Consider the following 18,921-nt stretch of genomic DNA (forward strand, 5'->3'; position numbering starts at 1 on the left):
AAACATTGTTACATTAGATCTCAAAGTACATAAATTACAGAATGGTCAGGACTCATTCTTTGCACTGGAGAAAAACACACCCTCAAGGTCACTATTTAAGTAGTGTAATAATTTCGTAGGCAGGCTCTCACCGTTTGTAGAAATGATAACGAAAGGTAGCTCTTGACTAATTGCCCATCAACTTCAGCCAACTGTAGTACAGAGAACAGGCATTTTTCTAGTAGCTCAGAAATCCCAGGACTTACTAAATGTCTTGGTTTGGATCATATTATTGTTCGGGTGTATATAGTACTGTAACTGGCCAGTCCTGAATCCCTGAAGCCCCATTTGAATCACATGGGCTGAGGAGGAAAGTTCAGAGTAGTGGTTCCCCAGAGGAAATACACTGGAAAAGGTAGCTGGGTGGTTTGCTTATTGGTTCATTAAAAAAAAAAAAAAGAAAGAAAGAAAGTCAGTGGCTATTCTTGCAACATATTTTTGTTTCCAAGTGGAAATAAATCCGAAACAGTATAAGTTTGGTTTTTGTATATTCCAGTGGATTTTTTTTTTCCTTCCCTCTCAGGCTTCTAAATGCTTATGATGAACATCAAACACTCCTAAAAGAACAGGATTCTTTAAAAAGGAAAGCAGAAAATGGGTATGTAACTCCTTGCTGAATCAGGAAGGGATGCTTAAAAGAAGACATTTCATTGTGGAAATGCCTTTAAAGATAAATATTTTTACATGTTACCTTCATGTTGTGGTAATTTAGATTTTTTATATTCATGATTTAAAAAAATCATACAAAACTGAGTGTTTAAAAACTTTACTAAAACAAATATACATTACACATTCATCCATTTGTTTTAAAAGTACTGACTTTTGAGAGTTTTGAAAGTTTCTGTTTTGTCCTTTTATTTAGATCAGAAGAACCCGAGGAAAAGAAAGTTCACACAGAAGATACAACTCCATCGTCTACACAAATGATTGATGGTGATTTACAGGCAAATCAAGCTGCATATAATTATAGTGCCTGGTATCAAGTGAGTTCGTATAATTGAATTTTTTGCTCATAGATGTTAATTAGAAAAGCATAAATTAGGTGTGTTTTTTTTTTAACAAGTACTTCTACTCCAGACTTATAATAAATCGTCTTGTGGTTAAGTCTTAGAATTTTAGGAGTGAACACATGCCAGTTTTCTTACATGTATCTGCTTTTCAGTTCTAGCATGCTAACATGTGTGCTTTTTTCTTTCAGTACAATTATCAGAATCCTTGGAATTATGGACAGTATTACCCTCCCCCTCCAACCTGATGAGAAAATATATCAGATGGAATGTGTGAAAAATACGAAATTATTTTTTTTTAATGAGGGATGTAAACATAGCATAAACTTGTTGTATTTGATAACTTGTCTTCCTGTTTCTGTGTAACATGATTTGTTTAGTAATAGGGGAAAATGTCAGTAGCTTACCACAGATACTATTTCCTACCATTTATAAAATTTACTTTTTATTGGAGAACTATTTTTTTGATTTTTGCATTAAGTGGTCTAGAATTCTTTTGCAATGCATTTGCAACAGAGTTTTGTAGCCTTAAGGGGTAGGAAAAAAACAACTGACTGCAAATCATGTCAGTGTAGTACAAGATTCTGAAAATACATAAGGGCTGGTTATTAAGTAATGATTTACCTCTGTAAAAAAAATGGATTTTTAACCTTTGATGACAAGGTTTTGTCTGTTTCATTTATTCTTGTGAATTTGGATTTAACTGCAGAAAATATACACTATTAAATACTATGTCTTGGGATAGAGATTATAAATGAAAAATGGAATGTTTGCATCCCTTTTAAAAAATGAAAATCATATCAAAAGTATGTTGTTTCAGGAGACTTTGTATTTAGAATATTCATGTAAAACTTGTGAGCAAGCTTTCATTTTGATCAAACTGATCATCTTCATTTTTGTAATAAAACTGAAGACTCCTCAACAAATTGTTATGAATTTATTGGGGGGGGGGCTGGATTACCTAACAGTATTAACTTATTATTTGTAGTGGTTCATTGGTTTTGAAGCATACTTTTCTTGAATTTAGTTATCTTCTTGCCAGAATTAGACCAGTTAGCTTTTTGTTTCCTCAGTTTCTGTGCTTCTCTTCTCACTATACAGAATACTTATTTTCAAATTTTAAGAGGAGGGGCACCTGGGTGGCTCAGTTGAGCATCCAACTCTTGGTTTCGACTCGGCGTGATCTCAGGGTTCTGAGAGTCAGCCCCGGTGTGGGGCTCTGAGCTCAGTGGGGACTTTGCTTGAGATTCTCTGCCTCTCTCTCTGCTCCCCCACCCCAGCTCATGCACATGGTACGCTTTATAAGAAAAATAAAATCTTAAATCTTAAAAAAAAATCTTAAAAGCTCTTTTTTAAAAGAGAAAAGATTTTAAGAGGAGTGTGCCTGGCAAAGCTGTCTAGACAATTTTACTGTAACTGCCTGTTCTGATTAAGCCTTAGCTCTGGTTAACCTAATCAGAACATTTATATATTAACACCAAACAAATCAAGACACTAAGTAAATGTTTTTATTGAGCCTTTTAGTTTACAACATGAGGTAAAAGGAAAGTCACGTCTCCTTAACCAGTATTTTACACAGCTGTAGTAAAATATTTCAAACTTTAGGGAATTATAATGGATTACATATATTAAAAGTTGGGAATTGGGTAAACAATATCTGGGTTCTTGAATTTTCCAGTTGACTCTTCCCTTACAATAGTAACCAGCTCTAATTAGTTACATAAGTTTCTTCAAGGCCATGTTTCATTGTTGTTATCTTTATATCTGAAGCATTGGTATTTTAGTCAATATCCACTAATTCCACTTCAAAAATGAGTTTTGCATTTGGTGGAATTCTGTTGAAGAAGTTAAGGTAAATTTGATAAAAATTATTTCTTCCTTCACTCCCAATAACTTCAGTCAAAAATTAGAATTATATATAATGGATATTGGGAATTATCCCTAAAGGGAAGGGCTTTATGACTGATTGAGGCGCTAATACCTACAGCTTAGTGGTTCCTAAAAGTATCTTTGTGAATGGTGATCATAACCTATCAATCAGGTACAGGCGGACTAGACAGGCTGAGCTTGGACTAGGATCTTCCTCTCCTGGACACCTCACTCGTACTCCTCACTAGGACTTTAGCCACCACCTAATGAAGATGGCTGCTCTGTGCTTTAAAAAAAAAAAAAAAAAAGATTTCAATGTAGTTGGGTGTATAAATTCTATTAAAGTTCATATGAGGTAGTGCCTGATATTTGCTATGAGTTTTAAGATACTGAGTTCAGAGAACTGTGATTTTTATCTGATTGATCTTCAGATGCTTCACATGAGAGAGGGGGAGCTGTAGTTGGACCATCTAGTTTTGATAGGCTTAGAAGAGGACTATTATATTCCTAAGTAATCTTAACTGGTAAGATTGGAGAGGACTTCCAAATGTTTTAGAAGTTACTTTAACTGATCCAACTAGTCCAATGGGAATGAAACCAACAACAGAAGAAAATACCTTCTCAGTTATTGTTCTGGTCAACATGGTCAGGAGGCATGGTTTTTTAATTTTCATAAACCAGGCCTATCAGAAAAGTATTGTCATTAGTAGTAATCATCACAGATGCTTACACATTGTTGGACCCATGGTCTCCTTAATTCCTCAACTGGCAATCCCCAACATGTGTTCCATTTCTAAGCTTTGAGTACCCATATAACTGCCTGAAATTATACTGTAGCATAAAATTACCATGAGCCATACTTGTGTCCTATAATTTGCTTCAGTTGTTTGTACTGGACATCTTAACTCCTTGAAGTAAATCCTTCATATAGTAACAGTTGCCTTTCAAAGATGAAAACTTAAAACCTTATAGTTTACCTCTTAAAAAACTGGAAAAAAAAGAGGAAAAAAGATAGATTCTATTCTAGCTCAAGTTTGCACACTTTGTATCAGTAAAAAATACTAACTACTGTATATGTTGGAGGCGCTGACAGAAACATCTAAGTATCAGGAACACTAGTCTCAACATGATTCCTGATCTGGAAGTTAACATAGACAATATCTTTTATACCTTCATGTGGTCTTTCTTCATGTTTTACTCACAAAGGAAAAAAGGATACTTGGCATCAGGCTGTCCTTTCTTTCCATAAGCCCATTCTGGTTCAATCTCTAGTCGAGCCTTTTCTCCTTTACTCATAGTTAAGAGTGCTTCATCCCACTAAACACAAGAACATGAAATAAAAACTAATGATAATTTGCAAAAAAAAAAAAAAATTCATGAAAAAGAACAAGGCCAAATACACCAAAAAGCATTCTGTTACTGGATTTCATTATATTGTAAGGTAATGTCCTTGGGTGAATCTTTGTCCTTTATTTCCTCAAAGAAAAAAAAAGATATATTAAATAATTTTTTTGTGCAATATACTCCTCAAATGCTACAATGTGAAAGCACTTTTGTAAATGTCAGCTGTCCTAAGTTATGGAAACTAGCTTACTAGTACTCAAAAAACTTGCTCCACTTGATACATCCTAGGGCAAACTTCTGGATTTATATTATAGGGATAAACAACAGAATTGTCTTAAGATCACTAGATTGTGGAGTCATGATGGCACACATTAGATAAACTACATGTTACGGCATTAAGACCTTCTGTAGAAGGTAAAAGTACTAAAAGAAATGATACAGGTTTCTGGGTTGCCACTCTAGTTTGTCCAAATTTGGATCTTTTACTTTTTTTTTTTAAGTAAACTCGACCCCCAACGTGGGTCTTGAACTCACAATCCCCAGATGGAGTCACATGCTTTACCAACTGAGCCAACCAGATGCCCAGGATCTTAAAGCCAGTTACTAAAAACAGTTAAATCAACAGGATGCAAAGGTAAATATAATGACTAATATCATATACTCTGCTGAAATTTAACAGTCACATAAAGCTCAAGGGATAGAGATCTGTCAAATGATGGAAATTAAGAATACGGTTCACTAGAAGAAATAAATTAGTCATATAAACAGAAAAACTGATCAACTTGGTATATAGTTAGTATCAATTTGGTATAATCAGGTAGCAGTTAAGGTTATTTTCAATTAAACCTTTAGTTTCAAGATGTTTTATAATCTGTTTTGGGCTCTGAATAACACAGAGGGTTCTCATAAGTGCATTTAATAGGCATTTCAGTAATAATGTCTGACGTTGTGAATAAAGACATTTTAATAATAAATGAACCCTGCAATAACAGCTTGATCCAGTGAAGCCGATAATGAGCCCTGCTCTATTACCTCCTTTTTTACACTGCTCAGTACAGCTCAATCCTACCTTCCCCTTTTCTCAAAGTTTCCTTCTATTATCGCTCACATGTAAGGGTAGGTAAAAAAGGCATGCTTATGTTTGAAAGGTTTTCTGGTGTTTGAACCCTGGTTGTGAGAGGTGAAGAGGCCCAGAACAAACTCTTTGTTTCTATCATTAAGGACTTCAGTGAAGCAGATACTTTCTCTAGCATGTGTAAGTGGTACAACAAGTACGTAACATTTTACAAGAATCTTAAAGATAAATGTAGAAAGCCAAACTTTCTGATGAAGAATTAATTTATGATGAGAAAATAATAAAAGGGGTAGGCATGAAGAAATATTTGAGTCTCTATTATGCACTGTAGTTATGCTCATTTAATTGTTTAGCAACCTTGAGGAAGATTGTACTGTCCATAACTGAGACCCAGAAAACTTGTGCCAGATCAGTAAGCAATGATAGCACCTGATGTGTCAGACTCCAAAGACTGTTTTCATCATATCCCCAATCCTAATTATGGCACCATACCACATGTGGCATGTGCCAGAATATCTACTGATTCATTGCCATTTTTTACTTACTCCTCTGATAACTTTGCCTATTCCAACCTTAAAACTTAAAGGCTTGGCATTTTTCTTCTTCTTTGAACCTGTAAAACAAATTTTCCTTATAATGCATCATGAAATTAAGTTCCAATGGAAAAACACAATGATTTAACTCTTTAATTTTAGAACTTACCATATTATGCATTTGAAAAGAAAAATTAAGAAAGGTAACTCATTAAGAAAATTCTGTATGTAAAAATAGTTATGGTCTAAAAGGGGGGAGAGGGTAAGGACCTATATTTACACTATTAGCACACTATTCTGCCTTTTACATTAAATATGAAAGCCTCAACTTTGGGACATTAATCAAGTTTAGACTAAGCTTATTTTTGCTTCCCAATGACCAAGAGGTATTTATTCACCCATGAACTGAAGACCTCCGAGTCCAAGTAAATCACAGGTGCAAAAGACTTCTGGAAAAAAGTGACAGCCAAGAGAAAGGTACAGCCAACCGTTCACGTACCACACAAATATTTCGCAATACCTTAAAGCTAAAAAGATAAGATTACATTTAGACTTACTTGTTTGAATATTAGTATCAAAAACAGTCCCATCCTGTAGTGTTCCTGTATACCAGCAGTGAACAACATCTCCCTTTTTGGGAAAGTTGGTTTTATCTCCTTTTTTAAGAACAGATTTTATATATTTTGGTGGACCCTAAAAACAAACAAAAACAACACACAGAGTTAGTAGCTCACATCCTTCTTTTAGAAGGATGACAGAGAATCCTTATATAGCCAACTGGGACCCAAGTCTGCTCACAGAGTTTCACAAATTTGGTAACGAACCATTTTGCCTCTGCTGCACCTCTGAGTTAAAAAAGAAAACAACCTCGCCATCTAACTGCAAGTCTGTGGTGAGAATATTAGTAAACAGCCTAGCTATAATTTAATTTCGAGTAACTTCCAGCCACTTTGGAAACCAATGTTCTTTTGACAAAATTCTATTATTCAACAAACCATAAAAAAAATCCTGTTATTTTCCAAGGTTAGAAATATCATTACTACTTAATTCCTATAACATCATAAGGCATTAAATAAAGCATTGTGACTTTTTTTCAAAGATTTGAGTTGTTTAGCACCAATACTTGACATTACTAAATATTTTTACTACATCCAATTAGAACAAATACAGTAATGTTCCATTTGTTTCTGAACTTGAAAGTAAGTTCATACAATAAACAGAATTATCTGTAGAAATTACCATAACAACACATATTTCCTAGAACAAAACAGGATTAACAGGGTCTTTTTTTAAAGAAAGCTAAAGGCTAGTCAGTGGTGATTCATACATGTGAGAAAAGCAGGTTTTTTTGTTTTTGTTTTTTTGCAGTACTTTAACACTGATAAAGTATCAGTTTATTATTGATTTAAAAAAGTATGTATGATAAACTGAAATGTAAGTAGTCAGTTAAAAGAGAAAGAATAATTTGTGCCAGGGCTTTATTATTGCCTTATAATTACTAATGTCAAAAATTGCTCAAATTATTTGAGTTATTTTATCTGTCCTATGTAAAAATTGTCATAGATTTTAAAATGCTAAACAAAGCTCATTATAGTCTGTGTTGTATTCTGCCTCCCATAATATAGTGTTTGGTTCTTATCAGTGTAATTATTATTTATACTATTTCAAATATTGTTCATTATAATGCATTAAAGAAACTAATCTTTAAAAGTCAGTGTATCAATATTATGCCCATTTTTATTTTATTTTTAAAAATATTTTAAAAATTATTATTTAATTCCAGTATAATTAACATATTATTGTTATATGAGTTTCAGGTGTACAATATAGTAATTCAACAATTCTATACATTACTCAGCACTCATCAAAGTAAGTGTATTCTTAATCCCCTTCACCTACGTCACCCATCCTCCCAACTACCTCCCTTTTGGGAGAAAAACAATTTCTTAATCAAACTTAAGAATATCTAGAATTAAAAAATATATATATAGAATTTATACAGAAAATATGAAAGACTCCAGCAAAAAACTGCTAGAATTGATACATGAATTAACAGGATTCAAAACTCACAGGATACAAAATCAATGTACAGAAATCTGTTGCATTTCTATATGCCAATAATGAAGCATCAGAAAGAGATATTAAGAAAACAATCCCATTTACAGTTGCACCCGAAATAATAGGATACCTAGGAGTAAAACTAACCAAACAGGTTAAAGACCTTGCTCTGAGAAGTATAAAACACTGATAAAAGAAATTGAAAGGTGAAAGGACACAAAGAAAGGGAAAGACATCCCATGCTCATGGACTGGAAGAACAGATATTAAAATGTCTATACTACCCAAAGCAATCTACATGTTTAATACAATCTCTATCAAAATACCAACATCATTTTCCACAGAGCTAGAATAAACAATCCTAAAATTTGTACAGAACCACAAAGACTCTAAATAGCCAAAACAACCTTGAAAAAGAAAAGCAAAGCTGCTGGCATCACAATTCCAGACATAAGTTGTATTACAAAGCTGTCGTGATCAAAACAGTATGGTACTGGCACAAAAATAGACATATAGATCAAAAGAAGAGAACAGAAAACCCAGAAATACACCCACAACTAGAAAGTCAATTAATCTTCGATAAAACAGGAAAGAATATCCAATGGGAAAAAGTCTCTTCAACAAACAATCTTGGGAAAACTGAGCAGTGACATGCGAAAGAGTAAAACTGGACCATTTTCTTTCACCATAAACAAAAATAAATTCAAAATGTACTGAAGACTTAAATGTGAGACTTAAAACCATACAAATCCTAGAAGAGAGCATAGGCAGTAAAGTCTCTAACATTGGCTGTAGCAACTTCTTTCCAGGTATGTCTCTTGAGGCAGGGGAAATAAAAGCAAAAATAAACTACTGGGACTACATCAAAATAAAAAGCTTCTGCACAGTGAAGGAAACAACATAACTTAAAGGCAACCTACATAATGGGAGAAGGTATTTGCAAATGACATAGCTGATAAAGGGTTAGTATGCAAAATATATAAAGAACTTATACAACTCAACACCCAAAAAAGAAATAATCCAATTTAAAAATGGGCAGAAGACATGAATAGACTTTTCTCCAAAGAAGACATCCAGATGGCCAACAGACACAAGAAAGGATGCTCACTGGGACACCTGGGTGGCTCCGTTGGTTAAGCATCAGCCTTCGGCTCAGGGTATGATCCCAGGGTCCTGGGATCAAGTCCTGCATCAGGCTCCTTGCTCAGAGAGTCTGCTTCTCCCTCCCCCTCTGCCTGTCGCTCCCCCTGCTTGTGCTCCCTCTCTGAGAATATTAATAAATAAAATCTAAAAAAGAAAAAAGAAAAGATGCTCATAATCATTTATCAGGGAAATGCCAATCAAAACCACAATGATATATCACCTCCACAATGATATATCACCTCACACCTGTCAGAATGGTTAAAATCAACAGCACAAGAAACAACAGTTGTTGGGGAGGTGGAGAAAGGGGAACCCTCTTGCATTGTTAGCAGGAATGCAAACTGGTGCCGCCACTGTGGAAAACAGTATGCAGGTTCCTCAAAAAGTTAAAAATAGCAATTGCACTACTGAGTATTTACCGAAAGAACACTAATTCAAAAGGATACATGCACCCCTATGTTTATATAGCAGCATTGTTTACAAAAACCAAGATAAAGAAGCAGCCCAAGTGTCCACTGATTGATGAATGGATAAAGAAGACGAAGTGTGTGTGTGTGTGTGTGTGTATAAATATATATATATATAATGGAATATTATTCAGCCATAAAAAAGAATGAAATCTTGCCTTTGTAACGACATGGATGGGGCTAGAGTATAATGCTAAGTGAAATAAGTCAAAGAAAGACAAATACCATATAATTTCACTTATGTGGAATTTAAGAAACAAAACAAGCAAAGGGAAAAAAGAAAGAGAGAGACAGACAAACCAAGAAACAGATTCTTAACTATAGAGAACAAATTGATGTTACCAGAGATGAGGTCAGAGTGTGTGTGTGTGGGGGGGGTTAAACAGGTGATGGGGATTAAGAAGTTTACTTGTGGTGATGAGCACCAGGTGATATGTGCAAGTGTTGAAGTACTATACTGTACACCTGAAATGAATATAACACTATATGTTAACAAATTAAAATAAAACTTAAAAATTTTTAAAAAAAGAATATATAGCATTTTACACTACAAAACATTTAATAATGGGAAAAGAAAATAAAAGACATTAAACATCTAGTATTTGCCAGTTATGTAACATATACCATCCCACTTACTCTTAATCCTCTGAAGAAGGTATCACCTACTTGCATTTTTGCAGATGAAGAGACTGAGGTTCAGGGAATTTGCAACAAGAGCTGATGAGTAGCAGAGAATGAATATGGACTTGGGTTTGTCTGAATCCAAAGCCCCTGTTCCTTCCACTATGCCTAAATACCTCAAATAATAGTACTGATGATAGTGGTTTTTTTTGAAGATTTTATTTATTTATTTGACAGAGATAGAGACAGCCAGCGAGAGAGGGAACACAAGCAGGGGGAGTGGGAGAGGAAGAAGCAGGCTCCTAGCAGAGGAGCCTGATGTGGGGCTCGATCCCAGAACGCCGGGATCACACCCTGAGCCGAAGGCAGACGCTTAACGACTGAGCCACCCAGGTGCCCCAGTACTGATGATAGTTAACTTCTACTGATATTAGTTAAAATAGTTAGCAACTACCGAGCGCCCTCTATGTGCACTATCCAAATGCTTCACATAAATTAACTCTTTTTTTTTTTTTTTAAAGATTTTATTTATTTATGTGACAGAGAGACAGCCAGCGAGAGAGGGAACACAGCGGGGGACTGGGAGAGGAAGAAGCAGGCTCCCAGCGCAAGAGCCCGATGTGGGACTCAATCCCTGAACACCGTTATCACGCCCGGAGCCGAAGGCAGAGCTCAATGACTGCGCTACCCAGGCGCCTTACATAAATTAACTCTTAATTGTTATTACCTTATAAGTAAGGTACTATTATTCCTATTTTACATTTATATTGCATCTCTTTGGAATGTAATTTAAAAAGGTCAGAAATGTGATAATAATAATTCTATTGATATAAATACATGCTCAAGAAATAATCTGAAGCTTAGGGAAAAAAATCTTTGTGCAGTTATTCAATGCACTATTATCCATGATGGTAAAATAACCACGTTTATGGTAATCTAATACTCAGTTTTTTATAATGTGGAAAAATTCAAAAACAAAAATGTGGAAAAATTCTTATAAAGTGAAAATCAATACAAATTTCTAACTATAATAATATTTCAACTATTTAAATAAATATACACTTATGGGGCGCCTGGGTGGCTCAGTCGTTAAGCGTCTACCTTCAGCTCAGGGTGTGATCCCGGCGCTCTGGGATCGAGACCCACATCAGGCTCCTCCGCTGGAAGCCTGCTTCTTCCTCTCCCACTCCCCCTGCTTGTGTTCCCTCTCTCGCTGGCTGTCTCTATCTCTGTCAAATTAAAAAAAAAAGAAAAGAAAATATCCAAAGACAACATTCTGAAATGTTAAACATGTTTATTTCTAGGTGTTGGAATATTACATATTCTATATTTTTCCATTACTTTCTATTTGAAAAAGATGTTATTTTTATATCAGAAAAATATTTAAAAAATATAGTTGACTTACAAAATCTGGTAATACAGAATGAGAATGACTACATAAATTGTTTATGCAAAAATATTAGACTTTCTTAAGAGTTTATTAAAGAAATCACATATAACTATTTGAATGGTTAAGGTATGATTAGTGGACAATAACCACATTTTAAATCGTAATGTCATTTCATTGTTTTCCCATTTGTTGTCCCAAGTTGCTTGGGCATGTTGTGTTATCTACATTAAATCTAAGTCCTAGAATAATGCAAAAAAAACATTAAGCTGGTGATTATGGCTCAGTCTTAGGTGAAGGTGCCAGTCTGCCAGGGACAGCCTCCATTTCAGTGTTTCATGAAGTCTCTTTTACAGATACTTACTCCTTAGCATTGTTAACACTGTTAGAGAAGAAAAGGGGTCTACCATAATTAAGTCTGGGAAACACTTCATTAAACAAAGTTAAATATGCCTCCATTCTGCACGACTTCTCAGAGCTGTCATCAGCTAACATGCACTGTGAATCTTCAAGGAGACAGAGGGTACAGGTTTTGATGATGCCAGAAAAGAAACCGGACCTTCTGAGACCTTTATAACACACTTTGAGAAATGCCACTGTAGTTATTTGATCTGATTTTGGGTTTCACTGCAAGAACCTGCTTAGTTCATGGTGAGAAGTCAGATCAGTCCCAATGCTATGCCTAAGTTATGTGCTTGAATGGACTTGGCTTTTAGATAATTTCTTGGCTTTGCAGCAATTTCTTGGTCCAGATGAAAAGAACTATATTCTTGAGACTGGGTCTGAACTAGACACTTGTAGACGCAGAAATAAAGGAACTTCGAGAGTAATCATTACAGTTTCAGTTAACTGGATCACATCATAGCTTCTAAAAATAAGAGTATGTTACATAATTATCCCCATTATTAATTCAAGAAATATTTGAGCTTGTTCCATGTGTTAGAAACTGGAGATATATAGAGGAGGTGGTAGACATGGTCCTGACCCTCAGCTACCAGAGAACAGTCATGTGTATAACTGCATGGGTTATGAGACCTAAAGAGGAAGCACAACTAAGGTGGGAATGACACAGTGACCTAACCCAGTAAAGGCTACAGTCTGGGAGAGGTTTCTTTGAGGTAGGAGACTGGGGGAAGGCTTACAACAGAGAACAGCATTTTTATAGCAGGGAGCATCATGAAAATAGTATAGTCTGCAAGGGAGAAATGAAGGAGACAATGGTATGAGATGAGGCTGGAAAGACATGTTGCACATGTTAGGAAGCTTTTTTTTTTTAATCTTCAGGTCACTGAATAGCCAACTAAGAGTTTTAAAGAGAATTTACACAATCAGATTTGCATTTTATTTTTTAAAAGATTTATTTATTTGAGAGAAAGAGAAAGCATGTGGGAGAGGAGGGGGAGAGAGAGAGTCTTAAGTAGATTTCACGCTGAGCGTGGAGCATGACCCAGGGCTCGATCTCACGATCCTGAGATCATAACCTGAGCTGAAACCAAGAGCTGGACGCTCAACTGACTGTGCCACCCAGGTGCCTCTGAGAAAAGGGGTCTTTAAAAAAGGATATACTTTAGGATCCTCACAAGACCTCTCTAGATTGTCTCCAGCCCTTACGCCCTTTTATTTGTAGCTCTCTTTATCTTAACCTCTTAATGATATACAATCTGTTGCCTCATACCTCCTTTACTGTAATTATCTGGAGGGTAAACGATTTTACCAATTGCTTTTGCAATCCTTTTAGTAATTATTATACCTTTATTTACCTTAGTGGCTGCTCAAAATTTGCCCAGTACATATAATATTTACCAAGTAATATTAGATGTGATAAACCTTAAAACTGCTTTATTGTGTGTAGATATCCACAAACATTTGTGCTTTTCAACCAACAAGAAAATATCATGTGAATTAACTAGCTTTAGCCATATAAACTTCTATAATTCTATATTTGAACTTACACTCTGTCTACAAATACCCAAATGCTATACCTTCATCATTAGGTGGCACCTCTTTATAAGACCTAAAGATGATGATGATAATGATTATTATTATTATTAGATTATTATCACTGATACTAAGACTGCTAGGAATGAGTAAGCTTAGTTAGCAAGGTATTATCAGAAGTGGCAAGATTATAATCAATTCAGCTCTATTGTGGCTGTTGCTCACTGCTGTCCTTGGCTCTACTGAGGCTGTCCATTTGCAGAAATGGCTTTATCTGGTTCTTCAAAATGTAATTTGGTACATTTTGTACCCAAATGTAAAACCTATGTTGGGAAAGATGAGACAGATGACTCTGCACCCTGTAGCCAAGTCTGGACTATTTCCATTGCCAAGGATACTATGTACATTAGAAAAAGCTAAAAATAATCACAGTGAAATTTCTTTCACTCAGTCCAACTTGGCTATAGAATCAGGACCTTTAAATGGCTTTGGAAGCTCAGAAGTTCTAGTCAGACATAGAGGAAATATAAAATACAAAGCTAGGGGTATTTTATAGGAAAGGCTTATTAACTGTGAAGCACTGGTTCTTACATTTTTTTTTTTTTAAAGATTTTATTTATTTATATGACAGAGAGAGACAGCCAGCTAGAGAGGGAACACAAGCAGGGGGAGTGGGAGAGGAAGAAGCAGGCTCCTAGTGGAGGAGCCTGATGTGGGGCTCGATCCCCTAACGCCGGGACCACGCCCTGAGCCAAAGGCAGACGCTTAATGACTGCACCACCCAGGTGCCCCTACACATTTTCTTCTGATTCAGTACACTTAAGGGAGATAACACACTCCAAATCAATGTTTGGCTCATGAAAGTAGCCATATACTCAACACCCCTTATGAGAAATCAGTGTTGTAAACAAATACTTTTTTTATATTCACATGAAAAATAAAATAATATTATATACAAACCTCATCCAGAGTCTCTTCAGACTTGGTTTCTTTGGGTTTATCTTCATTAAGCTTCACATTTTTCACCTGCTCAGACACTTTACTTATACTTTCAGTACCCTTGAAACGCTGTAAGGAAAATGTTCTAATGTTTACCATATTCAGGACAGGCTAAAAGCTAGAAGGGACACCTAGATTTTCAGCTTTTCAATTTAATGAACATCTACACCATGAATATAGGCTACGTAACTCAAATACAAATAAATAGAAACTGTCTAAGAATAAAGGAAAAATCTTTTGTTAAGCATTTTAAACAACGAATTATGAACCTCAAAGCATCTCACAATATAAATGATGAAAGGAGATCTTTAGAAAGGTCAACTCAGGGGCGACCAGGTGACTCGGTTGGGTGTTGGACTCTTGGTTTCAGCTTAGGTCATGATCTCAAGGTCATGGGATTGAGCCCCATATTGGGATCCATGCTCATGGGGAGCCTATTTGGAATTCTCTCCCTTTCTCTCTGCCCCTCCCCTCACTTGTGCTCTCTCTTGCTTTAAAATGAATAAATAAATCTTCAAAAAGGAAAAAAAAAAAAGATTTAGAAAGGCCAACTCAGACTTGGGTATGAATACAATTCACACAATTCCTGGGGCACCTAGGTGGCTCAGTTGGTTGGGCCTCTGCCTTTGGCTCAGGTCATGATCCCGGGGACCTGGGATCAAGCCCCATGTCGGGCTTCCTGCTCAGTGGGGGGTCTGCTTCTCCCTCTCACTCTGCCCCTCCTCCCTGCTTGTGTTCTAATAAATAAATAAATCTTTAAAAAAAATTCACACAATTCCTTAATAAAGACTTTGCTTTGGAAGATGGTCACTTCATAGTGAACAAATATTGGAGAATTTCTTAAAATTTGTTTTTCAAAGGCTCAGCCTAAGTCTAACTAAGATTTTAAATTCATTACTGAAATGGAACTTACTTTGAATTTTTACTTTTAAGTACCCTTATTTGTTGTCTTAATTTAAGCTACAGGGAATTATTATTATAATTTTTTAAGATTTATTTATTTATTTTGAGAGAGAGTGTGAGCACGGGGATGTGCAAGTGTAGGGAGAGGCAGAGGGAAACCCTCTCAAGCAGACTATCTGATGAACAGGGAGCCCAATGCAGTGCTTAATCTCAGGACCCTGAGATCATGATCTGAGCCAAAATCAAGAGTCAGAAATTCAATTGACTGAGCCACATATGCATCCTGGGAATTATTTTTAAAAATTTGTTCCTTTCAAAATATCAAAATATCCTGCCATATTGCCGATTAGCTTTCCTAGATTTGGCAACTAGTCCATTCATGATTATAGTTAGGAAAAATTCCAGGTGGAAAAACTTTAACATATTCTGCAAATAAATTTAAAACTTTTTTTTGCAAATAAAATATCTAAAATAATATTCTGGTAATGAAATGAAACAATACTCACCTTACTTTCAAAAAGATGGTTGTAGGCTGTAACCAAATGGTCCTTGTTAGCTGTCTTGGCCACATTTTTAATGTTTCCTAATAACTTATGTTCTGCAAGAAACTATGAAGAAAAAAGCTGGTTAGTCAAAATAATCTCCCTCATGTAATAAGGGTCTAAACTTTAGAAACGACATCCTATATTAGTAATTATACCTTCAATTAAAACTACTCATGATGGAAGAAATGAAATAAACATATTTTATACCCCACTTCATAACAATAAAAGACTTAAGGAAGATTAAAAAATAGTGTATTTATAAAAATTATTGACAAGACTGGAACTGTAATATTATGTAGGGGTCACACTGTTGCATAGTAACACTTTTCCCATTACAGAACTCACAGAACATTTATACAGCAAGCCCACTTTGGTAACTGGACAATGCTGCTACTGGCAGGATGTTACTTGGCGGTGGCCCAGGGAGTCTCCAACCATGTTGGGTCTTGGCAGACTGGGAAGCACTGTTACACAATGCTGGATAGATATATGGTGGTTAAGTGTGTAGGGTGAGGAGTCAGACCAACTGTATTAAAATCCTAGCTGTCTGATTTTAGACAAAGGACTAAGCTTGCCTAAGACTCAGTTTCTGTATCATAGTGGAAGATTAATAACAGCATCTACGTCAGAGGGTTGTTGTAAGGATAAATAAATGCAACAGTCCATTTAATGCATTTAACAGTCTGTTGCATGGTGAGAACTCAATAAATATTAGCTATTAGGACTAATAACAATGTACTAAATAATTCAAAGTAACAGAATTCCACTTCTCTTAAAGTTGGCAAACTTAAACTAAGTTGGCAAATGGAGACCAAAATACTACTTCTGAAATATGGAGTTATCAAAATGTAACTTCATCTCAAAATCATGTAATGTGAGGATTTTAATAATGTCTTTGTTTTCCTTATTCTGCTTCCTTTTCTGCCTTCTGGTCCTTGATTCCTCATTTTTGTTATATTCTCAAAGTTGTCATCTGGCATCTTCCATCCTTTAGATAAAGGAACTTTTCTAACACTATCACTGCTGTATTCTTTTCTCCTCTGCTCTTCCCCTCCCCCAATTAATGTTCTAAATGATAAAGGCTGATGGGGAAAGGTTATTTTGATTAAATGGAAGTAATCAGTTGCTTTTACCATTCTCCTGATTTCTTTAGCAAGATTCCAAAAATATCCAAAATACAAACATCTCCTTGATATCCTATGATCAATAAAATACTTATTTTCAAATATAGGTTTAAGTATGTGAATGAATACTGGAGAATAAGCACTTAAAGGATTACTATATTTAAAAAATATTTTGATAACTCAAGTCTCTTGAAATTGTCCCAGTGGGCCAGTTTTACATTACATTTCACACTGGGATCATTTGTTCTATAAGAATTTGATGAAGTACAGTATTGAGGCATTAAATGTTAACAAATGATATGCCTAGTTCATTCTATTGTTCCGGTTGAAAATAGGAGTTGACTTAAGAGAAAGTAACTCCACCTCTTAGTGGTATAAAATGGAATACTTGAGGCGTGGTCTTTCTTTTAACCCTGTATACCCAAACACTGTGCATAGTTCTTGCTGGATGTCCTATAAATATTTGCCAATGTCAGGATACTTATTCTAGGTGTATGGAACTGGCTGCTAGAGAATAATTTTATGTCCGTTTCAAGACCCCTCAAAATGAAAACAAACTACAATTCTCACAGAAGAACCCAGAAGGAATTCTTCTAATGCAAGTTTAGAACTTGAATGAAAAACTGTAGAGAAACCATACGACTGCTGTTTCTATTTCCCATAAGTGGGGGATGCAGAGTGCATAAACTGTACAGTGGTTCAGCAATTTAAGAGAGGTGTGAATGATCTTAATTTCCGAAGGGAAAAAAGGCAAGTCTGACAAAAAAACAAAACCAAAAAAACCCCCGAAAGCACTTGTGACCAGAGTCGGGTGGTTAAGATGGAGACTATTGAAAAATGCAGGGCGTACAGGATAAAGAATGCCAAATACATTTCTTAGTCTGTTTCTAACAATAGGAGATACTGCCCACTAAATGCGCATGTAACTACCCTCAGTATAAAGGTGAAAAGGTCATGTAAAGAGTACATATTTTAAAAAGTTAAACCGCAATCTACGGATTTTTAAAAATTACACGCATTAGTGTTCGTATTTAGTAACTGATGAGAAAAGCAAAACGCACATACCGTTCCCACAAAAATCTTCACAATCCTTCCCATTTCTCTAACGGCCTACTCTCCTCTGCAGGGGTCTCACCCAGGTCCCCAGTGCTCGGGCACCCGTCCCAACCCTGGGTTCTTTTTTTTCCCATGGCTTCCACCCTCACTCAAGAATCCCAATGAGGTTTTAATTATGCGATTGCTTTCTGCCTGACCCAAGAAATAAAGCCGATCCCCCCGCCCAAATGGGGCAGCCCAGAAGGGCGGGAGCCTGGCTCTCCCGCGCACGCGAGGCCTCTACGGCCTTCCAGGACACCGGCCACGGGAGGACGAGGGCGGGGGCACGGAGGAATACGGAATGTACGGGCATCTCCGGGGGGGTGAGGCGTCCCTCAGCCGCACCAGCCCGGCCGCCCCGCCGCCTCTGGTACCGAATCTGAACCGTGGTCCTGTAGAAACTTGATAATGTCCTTCTTGGGTAGCTGCTCGCTGCGCAGCTGCTCCACGGTCCAGGCGCGCTGTGGAACGGCCGCCGCCATCTTCCCCCGCTGCCTCTGCTTTACTGAGCCAGCCCGCCTCGGTTCGGCATCGCCCCGCCCCCGGGGTGTGGCGTGGACCCTGCCTGGAGCTTGAGGGGGCGGGGTCACGGCGCTACGCCGCGGGATTGGGGCCCGTCCTTGAGTGACGTCAAGGCTGTGCTTTGAAGGCCTCGGTTGAGTCCCGGTGTAAGCCCGCTCCTGGGGTCCCTGCGGCTGATTACGCTGATGACTTGAAACTGTTGTCCGCTCTTAATTGGAACCCTTGTGAGGCAACCGCTGTTGGCAGTGATATA

General features: G+C 36.6%; 2 protein-coding genes across 9 annotated transcripts in view; one reads left to right on the top strand and one right to left on the bottom strand.

The window, feature by feature from the left end:
• Positions 1-1,972, top strand: part of PRPF39 (pre-mRNA processing factor 39) — a 30,677-nt gene extending 28,705 nt beyond the window's left edge. For all 7 annotated transcript variants that reach the window (XM_034648401.1, XM_034648402.1, XM_002928768.4 and 4 more), the window contains 3 exons: positions 563-637; positions 902-1,022; positions 1,238-1,972. In XM_034648401.1, the coding sequence (XP_034504292.1) occupies positions 563-637; positions 902-1,022; positions 1,238-1,294 (253 nt within the window). In that variant the 3' untranslated portion in view covers positions 1,295-1,972. The remainder of the gene's footprint in view (positions 1-562; positions 638-901; positions 1,023-1,237) is intronic.
• Positions 1,973-2,536: 564 nt separating this feature from the next.
• On the bottom strand, positions 2,537-18,678 carry FKBP3 (FKBP prolyl isomerase 3). 2 transcript variants are annotated; one of them, XM_002928767.4, is made up of 7 exons: positions 18,521-18,678; positions 15,889-15,990; positions 14,441-14,548; positions 6,425-6,560; positions 5,880-5,947; positions 4,135-4,232; positions 2,537-2,881 (listed from the first exon to the last, which is right to left on the bottom strand). In XM_002928767.4, exons 1-7 carry the CDS (start codon positions 18,626-18,628, stop codon positions 2,827-2,829), a joined length of 675 nt encoding a protein of 224 aa, XP_002928813.1. In that variant the 5' UTR covers positions 18,629-18,678; the 3' UTR covers positions 2,537-2,826. The 2 variants fall into 2 exon arrangements, with proteins under 2 accessions (XP_002928813.1, XP_019665035.1); XM_019809476.2 differs by lacking the exon at positions 18,521-18,678 and adding an exon at positions 18,117-18,484.
• Positions 18,679-18,921: the final 243 nt, after the last annotated feature.

The sequence above is a fragment of the Ailuropoda melanoleuca genome, chromosome 20 (genome assembly GCF_002007445.2).
Source record: "Ailuropoda melanoleuca isolate Jingjing chromosome 20, ASM200744v2, whole genome shotgun sequence".
Lineage (NCBI taxonomy): Eukaryota > Metazoa > Chordata > Mammalia > Carnivora > Ursidae > Ailuropoda > Ailuropoda melanoleuca.